The 22,974-nt window shown below is 43.8% G+C and overlaps 1 protein-coding gene across 1 annotated transcript; it reads left to right on the top strand.

Annotated features, from left to right (window-relative positions):
• Positions 1 to 1,774: 1,774 nt before the first annotated feature.
• Positions 1,775 to 22,035, top strand: CHRNA4 (cholinergic receptor nicotinic alpha 4 subunit; the record flags this gene model as incomplete). The annotated part of the gene is made up of 6 exons (XM_080354838.1): positions 1,775 to 1,835; positions 3,031 to 3,182; positions 6,541 to 6,585; positions 6,675 to 6,784; positions 15,116 to 16,496; positions 21,910 to 22,035. The coding sequence occupies 6 exons, from the start codon at positions 1,775 to 1,777 to the stop codon at positions 22,033 to 22,035; spliced, it is 1,875 nt and encodes a 624-aa protein (XP_080210964.1).
• Between the last annotated feature and the right edge of the window lie 939 nt (positions 22,036 to 22,974).

Genomic DNA, 22,974 nt, shown 5'->3' with positions numbered 1-22,974 from the left:
ATTATTTATAGGGTTAATCCAAAGGCAGTATTTGCTCACCAGCACAGAAACCAAGGCAAGGTGAAGATGGATGGGGTTCTTCCATGGGATTTGAATCAGCTCTGTGGCTGTAGTCAAGGATACCTGTATTATTGATGGCCAAGGTTTTCAGAAGGGAATAGTTGATCTTGGATCCCTTGGGTTTGGTTGCCCAACGTGTGACCTGTGCAGAGTATCAACCTCCTTGAAAAATGGCCTTTAGAAATCCCCTGGTTCCCTGGAAGGAGCACTTAGAGGTTTTTATGGCATGTCACAGGTGCTCAGGTGCTGCAATGAGGGTCAGGACACCGGAAAGCAAGGCAGGCAAATCGTACAGGAGTCCATACACCCAGTGGAAAATATGGTGAGATTTGTCATTTGAAAGGTTTAGAACTGTTGAGGAAGGGATGAAACAAGAAAAGACGAGTTTCGTACTAAACTGATGTTATTTATAATCTCACTACAGACCTAATTTCTCTTGTGGCTTTAGTCCTCCCCATTCCCAGCCAGCAATCTATTATATTGGAAGATACTTGAGATGCTTTGTGAGTAGGGAAATTATTATACGTAAAATATGTAGCTAGTATTATTAGAACAGACTTTGATTAATTTTGCAGCTGGCAAAATTACCCCTGCCTGAAAATGAAATCCATTTGCTATTCGTGTGGAAGTAATTGTGTTAATATCAAAGCTAGTTTTAAAATGAAACAGAGAGGGCTCTTCTCCTTGTGAGAAAAAGGGCTGGAGTGACAATTCCTTACTAACTCAAGGAATTATCTTTTCCTCCACAAAAAGCCTTTAGGACTTCAACAGACTTATTTGTGGTATATTTAAGGTACATTGAACTATGTAGATATATTCAAGTAATCTCTTGTCTCAGCCTCACCTTTGATATGCATATTACCTAATAGTTGTATTTGTTCAACTAGTTGTATTTGTATTACGTGTTTGTACAGCACCAAGTGCAGCAGAGCCTTATCTCATGGGCAGGTTCATCAGCCCAATAGCTGCTGACAGCAAAGAGATGAGCCCTGGCCAGGAATATCTCTCAGACTAATTACCCTGTTAGTCTGCAGGAATGATTTTGAAAAGCACTTGGACAAGATTAAACAGCCAGCTTTCATTAATTAAGAACTGTTTGGGCTTCAGGTGGTGTAAAGATCCCAGGTGGCCCCATAGTCAGCTCTGGCTGCAGCTGGGGTCTGCATCTCCTCCTTGACTGCTCATGCTAAAAGTTTTTCCTCCCTGCAGCCTGTTTGCTGGAGTGTACAGATTCTCTCCTCCTCCCAAGCAGGAGGTGGGCAGGTCTATAACTCCATTAAATATACAAACACCCTGTGCTCCCTCCCCGCTCCACCGAGGGCATCGGTGTCCCCAGCAGCAGCAAAATTCTAGCAAAGGGCTGGGAGAGGCTGAAAACAGCAGCAACAAATCAACCTACCAGCCAAAACGCCCCGGAGGAAAGGGGAGAGGAGCAAGGAGAGCCCAGGGAGGTCGTGTATTTCGTGGCTCTTTGCAGGAGCTTTCTGCAGCCCTTCCATAGCTCTTGCAAGTCCGTGTGTGCATTTGTGTCCCAGGGAAGAGCATCCTTCCAGGAGGAAGAGAAAAACAAACAAAATCCACCAGCAATTATCCCCTTGCAGGTGAGAGAGAGAAAGGAGTTTAGGGGAATGAAGCTGGAGGATACAGAGACTCAGAGAGGAAAAGTAGCCCGGACAGGAGACTCTGCCTGCTGAAGCCTGAGCTCTGCTCCACAATGGGATTTCTCGTGTCTAAAGGAAACCTCCTCCTCCTACTCTGTGCCAGCATCTTTCCCGGTAAGTTTGAGAAAGCTTTTCTACCCCTGCGCTGCTCTTCAGCTCTTTTATCCCTTATCCCCCTCAAAAGCACACTGCAAACAGCAAGGAATTTCCCCCGTTTCTGCATCCTCCTGCCCCATCGCTCCCTTAAATACCCGCCTCTACCGAGCAATGCTTTGATTTTATTTTTCTGCTCCTTGTCTGATTTGATGGGGAAAGGGTTAAAGCGGCGGTGGGGACAGGAGGGAGAACACAGGCACGGGCTCCGCATCCTGCTCCTTGCCCGGGTAAAGTGTTCATGTGTCTCCGGGCTACAGCTCCGGCTGGGGGGGAGCACAGCCAGAGCTCAGCTAATGCTTCCCTTTGTGTAATCCAGGGCACCTAAAGCCTAAATCGGAGCCATGTTCCACGGGGGGCGAGGGGGGAGCCCCCGGCTCCCTCTCCGTGCCGGAGGATGCAGCCGGCTCGGGAGCGCAGCTCCCCCGGCAGCCCCCGGGAAGAGAAGCGGCTTTAATTTTTAATTACCAACAGGCACTTCCGACGGTTCCTGTCGTGTACGTGCAGGGTCAGGGCTGCTCCTTGCAGCCTCCAACTTCTAAAGTCCTTGTTAAGGGAAACTGAGCTCTTGTTACCCAATTTGTGCTCTTCCCCACCCTTTTCCTTCACCCATTGTTTTTGTGAAAGACCAGCTATGAAGGTTAGTTTAAAAAGCTAAATTTCTAAATTTCAGTCTACCTTTTTTTTTTCTTCTGATGCATTTGATGGCAGGTTTTTTATATGTAAATCTGATCCAAAATCCCTATTTCTCAGCAGGAGGCGGCCTTTTCCTTTTTGTCTTGCCCTTCTAGCATCCCTCTTTCCTGCTCACAGACTTCAGTGCTAGAAACTTGCTTCAAAGTGGCCATAAAGATTAAACCAGATTCAGAGGAGAATGACACATGTAATGTTTTTCAAATGGTTTTACCGAAGCCTCCCCTTTCTGCAGACCCATTCTGCTCTGCGATAGAAACTCTACAATTGGGATTTGACCACAGTGGGGGAACAGAGAAATACATGGGGTAGCAGAGAGGCAAGTCACCAGGGTGGCATCACCCTCCCATGTGTCCCTACCTGCTCATCGCTGGGTTTAATGTGGGGATCCCACCCCAGAGAAGGTATCGGTGCTCGGAACTGCACGGGTTTCACACCGCCGTGCCCCACACCTTCCCCACAGCCTTCGGCCACGTGGAAACCCGAGCCCACGCAGAGGAGCGTCTCCTGAAGAAACTCTTCTCTGGTTATAACAAGTGGTCCCGCCCCGTCGCCAACATTTCCGATGTGGTCCTCGTCCGCTTCGGCTTGTCCATTGCCCAGCTCATCGATGTTGTAAGTGCAACCTGTTCGTGGAACACGTGGCCAAGATTAACTGGGTCGGGGCTCGGCTCCTGGTGTATGTGGGTTTTACTGGGTTGGGAAGAACTTTGCTTTCAGCAGAGTTTTCACACAAACAGCTCTGCTGTTTTGAGGGGTGACTTGTGAGTAGTTGGTCATCAAAGTGCATCTTTTATTCTTCATTTACTCTAAGCAAAATCCCAAATTCCCGGTCAAAACCCATGGGACTGATCACAGCAGAGCAGTGAAGCAACTGGTATAAAAGCCAGAGAGTACTGGCTAAAGAAAGAAGAAAGGGCAGATTTGGAATTTGAGCCATTCTTATGAACAAGCTAATAGAAGCAGTGGCTTACATGTCTCTGGAAGATAACTTGTCTGAAGAGCTTTCTGCAAATGAAAGTTTTGAGGGTTGTTATCTAATCTGGCAGATACTAACAAGAAAATTGTTTGAGTGTTTGCTGAAATAGAAGTTACACGTGTGCAAACTGCATATGTCGTGTACAAAATAGAGTGATTTGCACTCTGGACCAATGTGCACTGAAAGGGTATTTAAAGGATTTTCTGTCATGATGTGGTGGGATCAAGTCTTGGATCCCAAGGAGATCCCTGCAGGGCTGCAGATGTGAAGCACAAACACGGGCTTTCTAGTCTGTGCAGACCTTCCTCCCTTGTGCTTCTTTCTCCTGTCTTTGTTTGCATGCAATACTTCCAGTGCAGCATGTTCATGTAAAGAAACGTCTCGTGAACAAGTACAGCCCTTGCTTTCAGAAGCTCTCTCCGTCACTTTTTACTATATTTGTGTGGCAGAATAAATGGGGTGGTAATGCAAAGTGCATGCAACTTAAAAACACTGGTGTGGGACAATCATAACAGACAACTCTCCACATATTATATATTGAGATAAGAGTTTTGAGATGCAGAGGGAATGCAGCTGAGATGACATGAGGGGTGGGAAATCAAAACCACTAGTTGCTAGAGACCTGCATCTCCTTGTGCAGAGGCCATCGTCTTCCAGCTCTGCAGCACATAAATTGTTTCCCATTCCTTTCCTCTCTCCTACGTCAGCCAGAGGCGTCCAGGGCAGTTTGCAGTTGCTAATGTTGAAGTTGTATGGTTCTCATCTGAATTATTGATAAGACTAAAGATGAGACATTAGTGACTGTGGAGGCATGAGAGAGACTTTCCATTATGCAGCTGCTGAATCGTGGAAGAGGGGGGATCGATACACCTACTTCACAGTGCTTTTCCCAGTTTACTTAAGAAGAATTAATCTTCTTAAAATCATGTCAGTGGTTAGAAGTGCAACAAGCAGGCAGTTCTGTGCCGGGATTGGTGGGTGCAGCCAGAGGAGAGCTCTTGTCCCCTCCTGCCCTGGTCTGTGTGGTTGGGGACTGGTGACACCCCTTCCACCACTGCAGCATTTTAACTGTCCCTCCGCCCTCCCGACAGTGACACTGTTTTGGTGCAAACCCCACTGTAATTGTTAGACCCAATGACAAAAATATGAAAGAGAAATCAGAGCTGTATTCAAACCCTGGCTCCTGCTGACAAAAGCTGGGAGGGGGATGATACAAGAAAAATCGATGTGGAACTTGACATCCCTGCATGTCCTTACCTCACCCTGGTGTGCTGAGGGTTTTCTAAGCCCATAGACAAGTGGTGAGTGATCGAGCATGTGTCCAGGAGCAGCCACTGAGGAACATGTTTGATCTTCTATGCCCATGTCTGTGCAGAATCTGGTGTGCTGTGTTCACCTTGAGAAAAGAAACCAGGCGGTGTAACACCACCATCCTGTGTGGAATCCCTTGGTGTAACACCACCGTTGGCTCCGGGATCCCCCTGGTGTAACACCATTATTGGTTGCAGAATCCCCCACTGTCCTCAGTCGGTGCAGGAGAAGGAGGCAATCAGTTGTTAGGACATTGCAAACCTCCTACAACAGAAAGGCATGGGAACAGGGTCATGCCTGGCATGGATCAGGAGGATGGCAGAGCCCTCATGTGTAGTGATCGTAGGCATTTCCACCAAGGTCTGCATCCAGAAAAGGGAGGAAAATTCCAGTAAAGGGTAGCACCGGTGCACTATCCCTAGAGCAGGGACAGTGGTGGAGACCGTCAGATGCTTGAATTGCAAAGGGGTGAGAGCAGCAGATGCTCAAGGGTTGGTCCAATCCACAGCATGGCAGCCTCTTCCAGTAGCGTTCGTCATCTCCCATTGGCACCCAAGGGAATAGCTGGATATTTGCCCTTTCTTTGTTACTCATTTAAATATTTTTTGTATTCCTCCTTCCTCTATGTGCTTCTGGTTCCCCACCCTGGACAAGTGTATCTCTGATCAGGTTTTACACTTGGTGCCACAAGAGCAGTGGGAAGGCTCAGCACACCCAAATCTCCTGCCTTTTAATGTTCAGAATTAATCTTGAACTGCCACAAGGTTAATGACAAGCAGTTTGCTTCCAAATGAGCTCTGTCAAAAGAGCTGGTTCTGATGTCGACCAAAGAGAGAGAGAAAAGAAAGAAACACACAAATAAGCTCTGAGCTCTTGCGTGACACTTGAATCAGACCATCACTGGGCTCTGCCCCACATAATTTGTCTTAGTTATTTATGTAGCAGTTGTAACAGGCAAGGCAAGCAGTGATTAATTCTACTACAGTGCTGCCAGCATGATATCTGCCTCACGTTACTTAAATATATACACATATAGTTCTGTCTTTCTATAGTATTTGTATGTAGAGTTGGGAAAAAGTCTACAACTGACAGCATGAGTATACACCAGGCTGTTCAAGGGCTACATGTCAGCAGAGTAGCTTGGGTTTATTCAGAAAATACAACCCATTGTGCTCTAGGTTCATGTATTTGGTAGAAAGAGAAACATTGCTGAGCTTCATGTTTCCAGACCTGTGTTCACAGATAATTTTTCGCAGTAGAAGTACTAAACACTACTTGCAGATGAACCTGAGTGTTGTAATCCACGCACATGTGTGAGTAAGGATCTATGTATCCATTGCTCCACTTCAGTGCTCAGGGCAAAGCCAAGCTGGTGAGCTCTTTGCCTGTCCCCATCGTCCTATGCTGGATCTACCGGCATCAAGGAAAATCCCAATAAATTCAAGTCCGTCTGCTCACAAGATCGCTGAGGTGCAGTCTCAGCTGTTCAGTGGTATCAGGCAGCTGTGTCCTGTCTCACGTTAACCGACAGAAACATCTGCTCGTTATTTCCAAGATGGAATTTGCATTTATTGTAGAGGTGATTTATAATTACAGAAATGAAGTACAAATTAAGAGAAATTTAATTAGTTCCTTGGGCTGCCGCACCCGCTTGTGTAACCAATATATGATCTTGCATTTCAGGACGAGAAAAATCAAATGATGACCACAAACGTGTGGGTGAAGCAGGTAGGTGCTTTTCCATGTGTTTTATCATGTTCCTTTCCAGTTTTGCGATGTGAACTCTCCCAGCTTTGTAACCGCCTTGCTTTTGGCAGGAGTGGCACGACTACAAGCTGCGCTGGGACCCCCAGGAATATGAAAACGTCACATCCATCCGAATCCCCTCAGAGCTTATTTGGAGACCAGATATTGTCCTCTACAACAAGTAAGTGTGAGTGTTGTGCCCACAAGGCAAACCCATCCTTGCAAATTTTCTCTACCTGAGCTGCCAAGGTGCTTTTTGCAATTGTTTCTCTTTATTTTGTTCTCTGTGGTTGAATTCCATGTAGACTCTCATAATATCCATCCCAGACGTGCCTTAAATGATATGATTAACATTCGTCACAAGGTTTTTGTTCTCCCAAGTATCCTTTCTCTGGACAGTGGGTTTTGTTGGGGGATGCCAGGTATTGTCTTTTCTTCACATGTTGGAGACACAATTAAGCTGGATTTGTGCTTTCAGCTCTCTTTAATTTCACTTCACCAAGGAGCTCTCCCCTAATTCATTCCTGTCAACTGGAAAAGCCAGTTACTGAGGATGGGCTTAAATAAGGAAAATATGCTGAAATATTTCAGACTTTTGTGTCTGCAAATACAGGTTTCGGGTCAGCCCAGCACCATTCTAGAATTTTACTGAAATAGATATTTGTTCCTAATACCCAATGCTTGAAAACTCTCTCTTGTATGGACACTTCCTAGGGAGTATGTGGTTGTTTTCTTTCTGTCCTTTGGAGTCTGTTGATATTCTTTGAAAGACTGTCCAAGTTCCAAGACTGTTTTCTCCTTGGTTTATCCTAGCAGAGCTCTCCATTCTCTTGGATGTAGGGTATCCCAGTCTCCCTCCCTGGCACAGGCTCTAGAGAAAACACTTGCTGCAAGCATCAAACAAAAACATCTTTGCATGTGGCTAACGGAGAAAACATAACGGAAGCCAGGCTCATTTTTAATAAACAGTTGCCTGGTTCTAGTTCGATATGATTTTGCTTTTGTTTTTTTTTTTTTTTTAAAAAAAAAAGGCTGAGGGAGGAATCTGTCCAGCAGATTGTGAGCTTTGGAGACTGTGGAATTTGTCATCATTCCCATTAGCTTGTCTCTGATCCTCAGTGGTGTGGAGCGATTGCAAACCTCTTGGAAATCACTGCACCTCCGCACGGCACCTTTCAGAGATTAGACTGATGGAAATGACTAATTCACAGGCACTTGGACCGTCCTACTCTACAGGGACACACTCTGAGCATGAATATTATATTACAAGTGCCTCACTTTGCAGCCAAGCAAGGTGTTCACAGCTTCCTCTGGAAAAATGTCCTTGTCCTTTTCATTGCTTAATCAATGACAACGGTAAGGATTATTATTTTTGGAGGTTCTGGTGGTGGTTGTGATGGACCTTAGTGCCAAAGGAAACAGTGCTACCCAAACCTCCTCTTCTATGGGACTTTAGTGCTTCAAACTACCCATTTGCTGGAGCTACTGGTACATGAGAGCCTGAGGTGTCATCTCTGCATCTGCTCCCTTGGCTCACTCCTCTCATCACGGTTGGTGAGCATGTTCCATGCAAGGAGGGTTCTAGCAGTAAAGCAGGAGGCCTCGGTGTTCTTTTGTGCTGTAGACATGTTGGGATTTCATGCTGAAAACAACCTTTGGCTTCTGGCCCTGGCAGGCTCTGCTTTGCTGTCCCAGGTCACTGTCACTTGAGCAGCTACAGGGACTCCAGGGAGCAGCTGCCTGTCTGCTGGCCCCAGCAGCTCTTCCAGAATGTTCTTATCTTCTTCTGGGGTCTTTCATCCTTGCCCATCTTATTGGTCCTGACTCAGTCTGACTTGTAGGGAGGGATTGCAGATGGCAAATCTAACCTGGCCACCACACAGGGAGGTCTCGTGCTCCAGCTGCCCAAACCCAAGCTACATCCCTCCCTTTATCCACATGTACCATTAATAATCATGCATTCCTCTGTCAGTTGTCATGAGCCTATCATGCATTTTTAATTGGTTACTTTATCCATGAATTAAACATGGATGTAGGCGCCAACCATCAGCCAGTCAGTAATGGTTTTCCATTAATTCTGTACCTCTTTACAGCTATATTTGCCCGAGCTCTTTCATACAGTCTGGTGTAAGCTGTATTCTGTGCTGTGATATGCTTCTCTTTTCTACCTGATTTCCTATCAAACATATTTGAAGCTGCAGTTAACATCTTAGTTTTGTTTTTTTTCTCATTGTACGTATCTCAGCTAGAAATCTTTCAGAAAGAAAGACTTTGGAAAGACAGCGAGTATTCATGGGTGCTAATAAGGATTCCCTCTCATATTTCTTATATATATATATATATATATATATATATATATATATATATAGTTTAGAGAGAATTTAAAGTAGATGCAGATAATTTTGCATCCACAAAAGCAAGAGAATGTGTGCAGAGACCTTGGTGGAGGAGAGCAAGCAGCCACAATGGCCTTTTCCACTATTCAGGCTTTTTAATGCAAATTATTTATTGCTTATCATATGCTCTGGCAGCAGTATGGTATTTCTGTTTGGGATGGTATCCTTTGGAAAAGAGACTTTTTGGGCAGGAGATTATAGAAATGTCTCTTCTGTTTTCATCTTGGGGTACGTATAGAAATGGTGAAATTTGAATCAATTTGAGATTTACATCTTTAAGGAAACCTAACCTCTTGTTGTGACATTATTCTCATATCTAAGCTCATTATTGTCAAAAACTTCCATTTATCTGCTCTAGAGGCCCGAATTAAATCAGTAAACTCAGCTGGTTTGGCCTAGAGAGTATATGTACTTGTCGACATTCATAAGGAATCTAAAACCTAATTAATATCCTACAGGGAAATTAATATGCTGTTGAATTTTTGGGCTTGATGAGATAAGTTCCAAGACTCTGTAAATAGTTTCTACTAGATGTGACAAAACACATGTATAACAGAGGAATATGAGTTAATAGTGAAGCAACAAAACCTCTTCTTCCCTGCCAAGAATACCAGCTGTTCCTTATCTGAGCCCGTAAAGGCTCTTCAGACACCACCAAATCATTTATAAATGAATTATCTAATCCTCTGCATTGACTTATTTTCCCATTCATGAATGGACTTCAATCACGTTTTAGTTTTCCTTCATGTATTTGGCTTCTCCACCATTGTGTTGAGCCATTTGGACTCCATGCAACATAAAAACTCCAGAGGAGAAAACCCTGAAACCTGCAGGTTTGCAGCCAGGTTCTGCCACAGGCTGCCAGAGGAATGCAAGTCCGTGTCCTTCAGCCTGATGGATGGGCAGGAATCTTGACATATAAGTTCACTGGCTAGTTTTCAACTGAATATTCATGATAGCGTTTGTCTTCTCTAGGCTGATTATTGTAAAATCTGGGAACAGTCAAACTTCGAATTTTTTTTTTCTCAATATTTTCTGGTATTAGCTGTTCCAAAAAAAAGAAATCCCTGCCTTAGCCTCCATACTCACAAAAAAGAAAAATCAGACATGAAGGGAATTCAAATACAAATTGCTGTAATTAGGAGCAGAAAATATCTGGAGGAACTCGCCCATTGGTAATATGGACACGAAGGATTACTGGAGTGGGTTAGAAGATCATCTGGCAGGCGACTTCTGAAAATCATGAGAAAGCAAAGAGTTCTTTTGAAGTGCACTACAGCGGCTTGTTCTTTTGAACTGCACTCTGATGTTTGCAACCAGTGAGTTTTACGGAGTAACGCTGGTTTCCTGACTCATCCCGAAGCTGTTTGGGGGAGAAATACCAAAACATGGCCCAGTCTAACCTTTAAAATATTGCAGTCATTCTTGACATTTTTGGTTTTGTGTCCTTGTACAAATTGTGCCATTTTGCACTAGATTGTACTTAAAATAGGCCTACCTATAATTGTTAGTTCACACTTAAGCTTTCCTTATTCTTCTGGGTGTTTGTCTGTTTCTGAGAGGAATTAGGTCTCTAGATGCCTTTGAGATTTGCTGCAAGTTCTGTCCAGCAATACAGGAATTAATAGGAGGAAATCTATAAGGGGCATCTCTCCTGGGCTGTTGCTGAGTGAGCATCCAGGACTTCTCCTGCCATTATGCTCCGGACAGAGATGGAGTTTTGCCTCCCAAGTGCTGATGAGGGTGCTCAGCAAAGGGAAGAACTGAAGCCAAATGCACAAATTCAGCACTCTTAGAGCCTTCGGAGAAACTTGTTCTTATCCCATCAGCAAAGCACAGCCAGTTCTGAGACAGATGCCTGTTTCACTGAGGAACAATCAAAATATCAGTTACCACTGGCTCTTAAAGATCCAAAGCAAGCAAAATCTGTGATGTGACCTAAAGAATTACGCATTGGTGCACAGAAACTTCCGTCTATGTACCCAAGAGGATTTATACCCAAGATGCCAAGACATTGGGGATAATTAAAACCCAAACAGACAGGGTCCCAATCCTCTTGTAGCTGACCCCATTTTGAGTAGGTAGTTTGGATCAGGTAATCTGTGCATTTGTAGTTATTCTTTTGGTAGGGCAAAACAATTGTTAAACTACATATTCTCTGGTTTGCCTTTGGAGAGTACTTTAATCTGAACATTACAGAAGGATCTCTTTAATAGAGTATAGGGTGCATTCTTTAGAGAGGTTTTGAAACTGCAATTTTTCTTGGTTACTGCTGTTTGATGAAAAATGCTTTAAATGGGGACATTCTAGCGATATGTATACAGCTAATTTTCAGGCTTTTAAAGCTCTGTTTGGATTTAAATTGTATCATCAGAAATTAAAATAAATGTGTGCCTCATTTACATGCATTTTGAAAACATTTAATTTTGTGAAATGATATATCTCCCAACTGCAGGAAAATAGAAACCAGAAAAAAAAAAAAAAAAGAATAAAAAGCTTCTCAATCAGCAGAGCTTTTAAATGGAATATGGTTGATGGCTGCCAGTAAAACAATGCCATTCTCGAACCCTTGTAAGCTTAGAAGATTTTAGAAGAGCTGCCTTTATTCTTGAAATGAGGTATCAAAGGCTGCAGAACACGGCAGCGCTATTTCTGTTGGCAAAAAAATAACCGACTGTCTTCTCTCTTTACTGGTGTGCTCTGTTGTGTTTGACGTGAAAATATAAGAGCTCCAGTACTTTATTAGAGACAGATTTTGAGAGCTGTCAGGTCAGTGTAATCAGGAGATCCTATCTTAATTCTCAAGTTCTTGTTGTGATGTTTGCCTTGCACTCGCCCCTTCTTCCAAATGGTTTTTCATGACAACTGTCACAACACCGTGGTCTAGACTGAACGAGATGAAAATGTGCTGCCGCTATAAAGGGACTGCTGCAGATTTTCTCCGTTCTTCTCTATCAGACCTCCCACCTTCCTGTCTCAGGAAATATTCCTGTTATGCCATCAGGGCTGTTGGCACCACTTGGCCAGGAGCGGCTTTTCCCAGAGCAAAGCTTTCTACAGAATAACCAGGTTTCCCCAGTCTCCCAACTCCAGACTTCATTTGCAGCAGGTTGTCCCACCTTCATCCCTTGGAGGAGGTTGGGAAGAGGCTTTGGAAGACCGGCAATAACCAAGTGACCTTGTTTACTCCCTCTCTTGTGTCAAGAGGAGCAGACGAAAGCCTCACCCAATGAAAGCATCGCTCGCGGTTCACCCTGTGTCGGCAGCGTGCCAGTGAGCGGAGCTTCCAGTCCCCTAAACATATGCTTGAAGGTCCAGTGTGGGTGGTAAGCTTGGAGAAGGAGGCAAAAATATATGTATGCGTGAAGGGTTAAGAAAACTGTGAACATTACCTTTGCGTGATACATATATAGCTGGTTTGGATACAGTCTATGTGTAACAGCAGAGCTAATTTACCCTGCTTACAAATTACTCAAATAACTCTAAATTGAACTGCAATGAGAAGTTCAAATGTGCCCAGTGAAGTCAGGAATTGTTTCACAACCCTGTTATGTTGGTGAGGGGGAAGCAGGTGGGTCCCAGGGTGTTTTAGGGCTCCTCAGAGTCATTAGCTGACTCGCAAAGGCAAGAAGTGATTTTGCTGCTGCTTTCACTCCCGCCGTGATGCTTCAGGCAAAATTCAGCTTGGAAGGCAGGACCAGTGTTATTTGTAATAACGTGTGAGCTGAAGAGGACCCAGGATGAGGCTGGGTTTGTTAGGCAAGCAATTAAAAAATATCTTCCTCATCAAAGAAGCAGATCATTTATGAGAATAATTGACACGTGAGATCTGCAGCATCACACTGGTCACATCTACTCTTGAAGAAAAAAGGTATGTAAGTAGTTATCCAGAGACTGCAAAACTGCTGGACAAGACATTTCTGGGAGTGAAATGCAATTCTGTGAGTTATTATTATTCCTAGATGACTTTTTAACAAGAGTTTCATGCCTTTTTTCAACAGTTGTCATAAGGAAAAACACATACCTGTGTTGTTTACCCAGCCACTTACGCATTGCTCTACTTAAGAAGAGAAACACTAGTAGATGCTCATTATCCCTTTTTGGTAATATGACTCTAATTATAAGCATATTGTTCCATTAATGAATGATTTAATCATGCCTCAGAGATCTCATTAAATGCAGAATTGGATTCCAAATTCCTATAGAGATCTAGAAAGAAAACTACCAAGAACAGCAAACACTGGACTGTCACCTGCTGTGCATGTTTCATGTCTCAGACTGGCTTTACAATGCAGGCACAATCCAGGAGAAAACAAAAAAAGATATATTTTTCATCCAAAGCAAGTGATCCTGGAGTGTAAATGAGATTTAAGAAAGAAAAGGGAAGAAAGGAATTGGATGGATGGTACAATGGCATTGTTTGGGTTTATTTGCATCCAAGTAAAACCCAATGGTGGTTTTGCCTTGGTCTCTTTGAGACATCAGTCTGGGTTTCTATATATTTTTAGCTTTCCTGTTCTGAAACAAAACAAGAAAAAAACCCCACATTTTAAAGCTTTAGAAAATGTGGAATACTACACCAGTTTCACTGAAAGCTGGTGGGCTAATGAGGATGCTTTGTAGGGCAAGAGGAAACATCAGAAAGTCTTTTTTTTTCCCCTCCTTTTGCATATGAATGAATGGAGGTTCTCCTAAAGAAACCAATTTAGGGAAGCTCCTCTGCCTTCAGCCTCTTGAGGGAGCCCACCCGGCTGTCCCTGTGCTGTTTATGTTGCTGCTGGTGAGGAAGAGGAGAGGTGTGACCCTGCGGACCCCGTCGCTGTACGGCTGCTGTCACGACACATCTGAGATCTGAAGCAGCCGAGCGGGGACAAGGGACTTTGCCGATGGCTGGAAAGTGTCTGCAGGCGGGATCGGCTCCAGCCGGGCGGGCTGGGCAGGAGCAGAGAGGTTTCTATCTATATCAGCCTGAATAATTCATCTCAAGTTCTCAGCAGAAACTCTTCCTTCCCTGCTCAGCTTCCCATTTCTTTAGCAGCGTTGCTCTTTACCACTCGGCATCTCACAACAGGCTTTTTCCTCCATATCTCCGAGCTCTGCAGCAGCTCTAGCTAGGTATGTAACAGTCCCAATTCCCTCCCTACTTTTTGGATGCTCTTTTCTCTGTTCCTGTAGCTAGACTTGAGGGCATTACTCTACAAACAGATTCTGCCTGCTTTATTCTTTTGGGATTTCAACCTGGTGAGGACAGGGCTGGGGATCCCGTGCCCAGAGTTACTGAGTCTCCCTTGTTTCTTCAACACTAAAATAGACTGAGTATGGCATCTTGGTGGCCTTTCCTCCCCCAAATTCCCAGTGCACTTGCTTTTCCTGTTGCCTTTTTTGATCTCCATCCCAGTATCGGTGTCATGTCACGGTTCTGTTCAGAATCAGAGTGCTTTTCCCACACTGCCCAGCTGAGAAAAGCAGATCCAAACAAACAAAAAAAAGTGCTGTTTATGCAATAGTTTTTTCACCGTCTGGAAAATGGCTTTCCGCTATAAAATCCTGGGTTGTTAGCTATTTATCTTATACCAGCACGCAGACCTCAAATGAGAGTCCTAGTAAGAAGATACAATAAGAGACAGATCTTCCTGACTGGGAAATCAAGAGATTAACTTTCATTATTCCTATTAATAGGATGTTCTCACTGTTTTACACGTAACAGACTGAATGATTATCCAACACTGTTTCATTTATAGCAGCTGTCACAATTAATTCTGCAGAGCCTGCAGCCACAGTACCTCATAGTGGTTCTTCCCACATCTGCAAAGCAAACTCAACCCTTTTCAGGGCATTTGTGGGACACCTTCGAGGAAAACTTGTGTACTTTCACCTCAAAGACCTGACTTACGCAAGGTGAGGGCTACATTTGTATGCAAATTCAGTGCCTGCATAAGAAAACAGAGTTAAAATAGATTGGATAGATCCAGTGCTTGCACATGATGTTCATCTTGCATCTCCCAGGTGGCTTGAGTGCATTTTTGGATGCCAGGCACTAAATGTTCTATTCCTTTGACAGAGCTGAGAAGTCACAGAGAGGCCTTAGTCTTTTTTTATCTTCTATTTCCCCCCAGTGCTGATGGTGACTTTGCAGTCACCCACCTGACCAAGGCCCACCTTTTCTACGATGGGAGAATTAAATGGATGCCACCCGCTATCTATAAAAGCTCCTGCAGCATCGATGTTACATTCTTCCCCTTTGACCAGCAAAACTGCACAATGAAGTTTGGCTCCTGGACATATGACAAAGCCAAGATAGACTTGGTGAGCATGCACAGTCATGTGGACCAGCTGGACTACTGGGAGAGTGGGGAATGGGTCATCATCAACGCTGTGGGCAATTACAACAGCAAGAAATACGAATGCTGCACAGAGATCTACCCTGATATAACTTACTCCTTCATTATCCGGAGGCTACCACTGTTCTACACGATCAACCTGATCATCCCCTGCCTGCTGATCTCGTGCTTGACTGTCCTGGTCTTCTACCTGCCCTCTGAATGTGGAGAGAAGATAACCCTATGCATCTCCGTGCTGCTGTCTCTCACTGTGTTCCTGCTGCTCATCACAGAGATCATCCCATCTACCTCGTTGGTTATCCCCCTGATAGGAGAGTATCTTCTCTTCACCATGATATTTGTTACCTTGTCTATCATCATCACTGTCTTTGTGCTCAACGTGCATCATCGTTCTCCACGTACCCACACGATGCCTGACTGGGTGAGGAGGATCTTCCTTGACATTGTCCCACGCCTCCTCTTCATGAAACGTCCCTCCACGGTGAAAGACAATTGCAAGAAGCTCATTGAATCCATGCACAAAATAACCAACACACCAAGGCTTTGGTCTGAGACTGATGTGGAGCCCAACTTCACTACCTCATCCTCCCCCAGCCCCCAGAGCAATGAGCCATCACCCACATCTTCCTTCTGTGCCCACCTCGAGGAGCCAACCAAGCCTCAGCCTATCTGCAAGTCCCCGTCTGGGCAGTACTCTGTGCTGCACCCAGAGCCTGTACAGGTGACCTGCTCCTCTCCACAACCCTCCTGCCACCCCCTGAGTGACACCCAGACCACCTCCATCTCGAAAAGCCGATCACTAAGTGTCCAGCAGATGTACAGCCCCAATAAGACGGAGGAAGGGAGTCTCCGCTGTAGGTCCCGGAGCATCCAGTATTGTTACCTGCAAGAGGACTCTTCCCAGACCAATGGACGATCCACTGCCTCTCCAGCATCCCAGCGGTGCCACCTCAATGAAGAGCAGCCCCAGCACAAGCCCCCTCAGTGCAAGTGTAAATGCAAAAAGAGCGAAGCAGCCGGCACGCCAGCGCAAGGAAGCAAGACTCACAGCGCCAAAGAGCAACACCTTCTGTTGATGTCCCCAGCCCTGAAGCTGGCAGTGGAAGGTGTTCACTACATCGCAGATCACCTGCGGGCAGAAGATGCCGATTTCTCAGTAAGTATGCTAACTTAGCATTCTCTCCATGGGTAAGTCAAAAATTATTTACTAAGGAAGCCTCACCAAACTTGGGGATGTACAGAGAGTCTACTTGGGGTCTTGGCTGGCATGTGAATCAAGCAGTTAGCACAACCAGACCCTGCTCAGGGCTGCTCTAAAACAGTAGAATTCTCTAGTAGAAAACAAGAGTAAAGTCGTCGGGAGGTAGGAAGGAGGCAGCTAAGATTTACATCAACTGGTGGGAACATAGAAAACTTATTCTTTATAGAGAAGCCTCTGAGCCATGGAGAATTCACACTTTGTGTTTTATTAATCATTGACTGTGGCTTCTGAGCCCGGGAAAGCAAATTCCTGAAATAGTTTGTGGATGTGGGAAGCGCGTAGTAGTGTGGGGACTTTGCAGGGTTTGTTTAGCTCTGCTTGATGCGATTCCTCATCAGTGGACTTCCACTGGAGCGGTTGGCGCCGTGCGGGAAGGTGGGTGGACAGACACATTTCACACTTACTCTGAAGGGGTAAATATGGCTACAAATAGAGAAGGGAAGTAGAGGCTGAAAGAATCTCTTTTAATAGGGATGGTGATGCACATATAAATACCACATCCTTTCACACCTCCTGTAGCTCTTCCCCTGCAATACTATGGATATGGTGTGCTAGCTAATTATGGCCACAATGAAGGAAGCCACAAGGCAACCTGAAGTTAGCATTCTTGCTAAAGAAAAATCTTACCTGGCTTTTCCTAGAGGGATCTCTCAGCAAAAATTCTTTCTCAGCTGTACTTACAGTTTGATTTTCTCAAGATTTAGAGTCAGTGCAAGTCATAGTGCTTTTATGCAAGACTTCCTGGGCATGAAGAGAGTCTTTATATTTGCATTTTTCACAGCACTGAGCACTTAGCAACAGCAACAAAAGATTAAGTGCTGCTGTCCATTTATACACTCTTTGGTACCACAGTCTGAGAGGTCTCTGTTCTTTAATGTATTTCACTTCACAACATCCCTTTGAGGAAGTAACTGGTAATTCCTCATGTTGAGGAGTGACAGGCAAAATACAGAGATGAGGTGACCTGTTCAAGGTCACAGAACAAATCTGTGGCAGAGATGGGCTGTGAATCCCCATCTTCATCACTTGACAGCCCAGCACTCTTCACTGGGCTAAAGCACTTCACAAGCATATTAGGACTGTGGGAATTAAACTCTGTTTTCTCTCCTCCTAGTAATAATTGCACATAAAACCATGGAAGCCAGTTGATTTTTAACTCATTTATTTCCCCCAGGTGCAAATGAAAGAATATTGCACCAATATTACATCCCATTTCAACCAATTCTCTTTCTGCTAAGCTTCTTGATATCACTGAGAACCAAGTCAATGAATACCTTGGGTTCTTTCCTTTTAATCTGTGATTGCAACTTTCTGTAAAATGAAAACAAGCTTTAGAAGCCACCATTTTTTTTTCCTTATACCTTCCACTACTCTTCCCTCTTTAAATGAATTATTATCCTGAGGACAAAAGGTATTTACAGCACTAAACATCAAAAGCAGAAGAAACGGAGGAGTTTTGAGGGCTCTGATCAGACCTCCTGCCAGCCCAGTGAGGAAAAACACCAGCAAAACATCCCTCAAGGAGCAGTGAAGAGTCACCCCCAGGAGAAGCCCCCAAACCTGCCCACAGTTTTGTGCACTTTCACAGCAGTTTGGCACGGTAGAGAGAGGTTGGGTTTTCAGATTCGGGGGAATTTTAACTGAGCTTGGTGCGAGGCAATATTATTTTATATATTTTTTTGTATGCAAGTCATGTCAAGTGGGAAAGCACATTTCTTTTTCTCCAGGTGGAAATGAGAAAGGAGGAAACATGATCTTCTGGAATTGAGATGTACTACAAGGAGCAGAACTGATCTAGTAAAATGAGAGTTTATTGGGGAAAAAAAAATCAGCGCTCAGGAATTTGCTTTCATCTTAAAATGAAATTGTGGCATTTCTTCATGGAAGTTTCGAATAAATCTGTCAGCAGGAAGCTCTGATGCAGCCGCAGCCCCTGAGCCACAGCTCACTGGCTGGGTTATATTTTCAGAGACATGCACCTTCCTAGAATGAGAACAGAGCTGCTTTTGAAGGTCCTGTCTTTTTCTAAAGCACCATTGCCACAGGGGCAGTGTTTCTAAATTAAAAGTAAATAGCTCATTTAATTAAGTGCTTCAGCAAAGAGAAAATGGGAAATGCAAGAGGCAGTTGTTTATTACCAAAAAAAAAAGAAAATCATCTGCAAACAGTACAAGCACCATGGTACACAGGGGAAAAGGCAAGACCAAATTGTCCCAGCATATGATAGAAATGCTGTTAGAAAATAATTAATTAATTTCTAAAGACAAGGTGCATGTCACACACAAGCCCAATTAGCAGACCCCAACAGCACCGAGTGGAAAACCTTTTTGTCCTCATGCCTGTGCACATCTCCAGACTGCTCTGATAAGAAGAATTTTAACACAGCTTAAAAATAAACCAGGAGAGAATATAGCTGAGCAGGAGGAAACATGGGATAATCTCAGCAGCTTATTTTTAACAAAGTACAGTAAAACCACCCGGGACTGCTCTGTCCCCATGCTCAGACCTGCACAAAGCTGGGCCAGGGAATAGCAGCAGATTCCCTTATTTTTCAGGAATTTGGGGGTGGGGGAGTCAGATGGCTCCTGTCTCTGATCCTCTCCCGAAAATAGTTTTGAATGAGCTTCTTAAAAACTAATCAAAATACAGCTCAGGAGTTGGAGTGGCAGATGTTGACAGCTGCAGAGATGTTGTCAGAGAGGCCTCTGCAGATGATGCTCCACGTGAAGTGCTGGACCACAGGGAAATGTTACAGCACTGTCAGGAAAAAAAAAAAATCTAGATAATTTTCATTTCCTCCTGCTTTTTTTTTTTCATTGTTACTCCATAATTTCCAATTTCACCCTTCCCTGCTCTCGCTCTGAAGCTGGATATTGATTTTGCAAACATCTGATGCACTCCCAGCCATCATTTTCAAGATGGGCTGAGTTTTTATGAATACATCATTACATTCAAAAGCAAATTTCTGTTGAACTGTCCAAGTTGTTCCTCTTCTCCTGTTCTCCCTTCTTTTCTCAAAGAGAAACTCATCTAGTTCATTTAATTACTTCTTGTGATCCAGCACTTACTTTTAGTAGCACAGATACTCAAAAAAACTTATTTGGCCAATCCAGATTTCCTGTTGGAGATCAGGTGCTATATTTCAGACTTTCTTTACATTAATCTTACAAATGCAGTCATCCAGATCTTGCCTTTCTCACCAGGAATTTTAAGCATCAGGGACTCACTCCAACTCTCAGCAAGTGATGAATAGATAGAAAATATGTACAGCAAAGGGGAGTTATCCACCGAGACCTGACCCTTGGGATGAGAGAATTCCTTGCAATTTCCAGGGTCGCTATTTCTATAGATGGATGTACAATCATAGAATTACAAGGTTTCTCCCAAGAAGGCAACAACCTTCAGGATGAACCTTTATTGTTTTGTTTTGGCTATTGGATAGTAACAACCTGCTTAACTTGATGCTGTATTTAAAAGGAATAAAATTATCCATTGCATTAAAATATTTAACTGATTTTTACACTTTTGAAAATGCCCAGGTGCTCCTGAAATTTAAGATTCTTTGCTCAGACAACAAATTATGGGGAAAATACACATTCTGTAGCATACGCCTCATCTCTCATTTTAGAAAGCTGCTTATTGAGCCAAAGAGCTGGAGCAATATCAGTGATTTAAGGGCTGAACCAAGCAGTCCACAAGGCAAATAATGAGGGTGTAGTTAAAGAGCTCGCTTTGCTGGCATTGCTTCAGCTGAACGTCATCTGCAAATATATCGGAAAATTCATGGTCAGGTCATGAAGGGTTCAGCACACCAATATGAGGTAAATGCACACAACTTACCTGCAAGGAATTCTCCTCTTAGCTCAATAAAATATCACAGCATTTGTCACAGAAGCCAGGATTATACATTCTCTCCCTCTGACACACGGTGATTTCTCTGTACCACCCACAAGGTATCAAAAAAAATCTAGTTGTGCATCCGTGACTGATGAAGAAAGAGAAGACTCAGGGTGAGTTTTCAGAGTCGCTGTGCTGTGCTCAGAGCGTGTTTGGTGCTTGACAAACGTTTTAGGATCTGAAGTAAGTTGCCACTGTACCTGTGAAAACATCATCAGCTGCAAATAGATATTTCACTGACATTTGGATTGCTTTCCTCACCCAAATTAATTTTCAGCATAATCAGCAAATTTTTAAAAATATCTATATATATAGATATCTCAATATAGGTCTCATAGATGTGTTTTAGCTCACACCTACTGTTCTGGGCTACTCCCTTAAAACAAATGCAGTATCTCTGTGCTCTGGCTCTGCTGCCTCCCTCTCCTTACACCACATTCCTGACTTGCTGCAATCACGGCACCCAAAGAGGTTCAAGCAAGCTGCCGTGGAGATGTTTTCCCTTAAGAGGGAGGCAAAATGCCAAAATTTCAGCCCTCGAGCCTATTAATCACCAAGTGGTATATTGTAGGAAATTATGATGGGTACGGCCGTATCAAATAAAGCTTTTCCATCTGATCAGTCCGCAGAAAGAAATTAATAACAGCAATGTAATAAAAGAGGTTTTCATATGTATGGGGTTTCTCACTTAATGAAATAGCCATTTACAATTCGTGCCTGATGGTATTAATAAGTACTAGACCTCCCCAGAGAGGGATTGCTAGAAAATCTTCCCACAGCAAGACAAAAAGCGGGGTGAGAAGACTTTTTTTTTTAATTTGCTGGTTCATTTTCACTGCTTACTCACCCAAAGCTGTAAATCCCTTCACAGAAAGAGTTTGGCGTTGTTAATCTGTAAGCAAATCTGTTTATAGGCACGGAGAAAAGAGTAATTTCTTTCCCCCCAGCCCCACCATCCCCAGCTTGAATCATAGCTTCATTTATACAACCAGTTACAGCTGTTGGTCATGGAAAATGGGATAGTGAGTGTGCAGATGAGCTTAATTGTCCACAGGCATGTGTCATCCCTGGGGAGCTGTGAACAGGGTTTGCAATTGCACGTGTACACCCGTGCTGTAGGGGAACATCTATCAATTGCTGATGTGGGAGAGAATAAACCTTTGCCTTTAAATAGGACCACTAAATGTAAGCGAGACCTTCCCCTTTCTCTGGGCTAAAATTAAACTATTTTATGCATATATATCTAAAGTACTTATATACATATATATATATATATACACACACACACATATATAAGTAAAGCATATATATATAAAGCATATATAAGGCATATATATGTAAAGTACTAATCATCTTCATAAACTTTGATCGCAACTAAACAATAGTGGGCTTTTCACCTCTGTGTTCCCAGGTGAAGGAAGACTGGAAGTACGTCGCAATGGTCATCGACAGGATCTTCCTCTGGATGTTCATCATTGTGTGTTTGCTGGGGACTGTTGGTCTCTTCCTCCCACCGTGGCTGGCAGGAATGATCTAGTATAGCTACGTAAGGAAGAAAGTATGTCCCACTCTATGGATTTCAGCTCACCTGGAAGGAGAGAAGCAGAGAGTTGGAGGCAGCCCTTTCAATATTTCACTGCGTGTCCGCGCTTGAGTTGCTCCAGATCTCTCTGGGAATACTTTCCAAGGTCTCATCATATTGCCACGCCATTTTCATTTCCTCCATCTAATTTAGGGGAAAAGTTCTAATTAAAGTTTGTACATAGCATGGTGGCATTCATTGGTATATACTCAGCAATTTAAGAACACGAGCTTGTTCCCTAAAGCAGCACATGAAGAGGCTTCGCATCTACAAACCAGCCCCTGGCAAATTAGCTCCAGTCATCTTCAGAGGTCTCGGTGTGCCCTGCCTAGTGATTTTGCCCTGTCAAGCTGAAGCGGTTCAGGACTACGTGTCCCTGTATGAGTCATTTTATAAATAAATAAAGTTCCAAATCTGGGATACCCGCATAACTTGTGGTCTGTGGTCGGCTGGTAAAGATGGACAGACTGGAAAGGCTGAAGGAATTCCTCAAGGCAGCTCAGCCCCTTTGGGACCAACAGTGAACATTAAATCACCAAAAATACAATAGCTACGGTCTTTGTATTGACAGGGTTTAGTTTGGCCAATACTGCTCAGAAACCATGGGGATTATAGCTGAGTGAAGATCATGCAAATGAAGGGAGTATTTGGCGTTAAGATTCAGGCTGTGTTGGTAGCATGTTAGTGTGCTTTTAAGGGAAATTACCTGGATGGGAATTATTGCTGCTGCAGAATAGCAGAGGGTCACCCTGAGCTTAAAGGCCCTTTCTGTAGCTAATGTAGGTACTTAGAGATGTGGAAGCTTCAGCAGAAACTCAGGACAACGCATTAGTGTAATAAGGAATTGTGCCATTACCTGGGGAAACCTGAACAGGATACATAGCCACACTTGAG

The sequence above is a fragment of the Nesoenas mayeri genome (assembly GCF_963082525.1).
Source record: "Nesoenas mayeri genome assembly, chromosome: 16".
Classification (NCBI taxonomy): Eukaryota; Metazoa; Chordata; class Aves; order Columbiformes; family Columbidae; genus Nesoenas; species Nesoenas mayeri.
The sequence above is the reverse complement of the archived record's forward strand: the minus strand, read 5'-3'. Positions and strand labels throughout refer to the sequence as shown.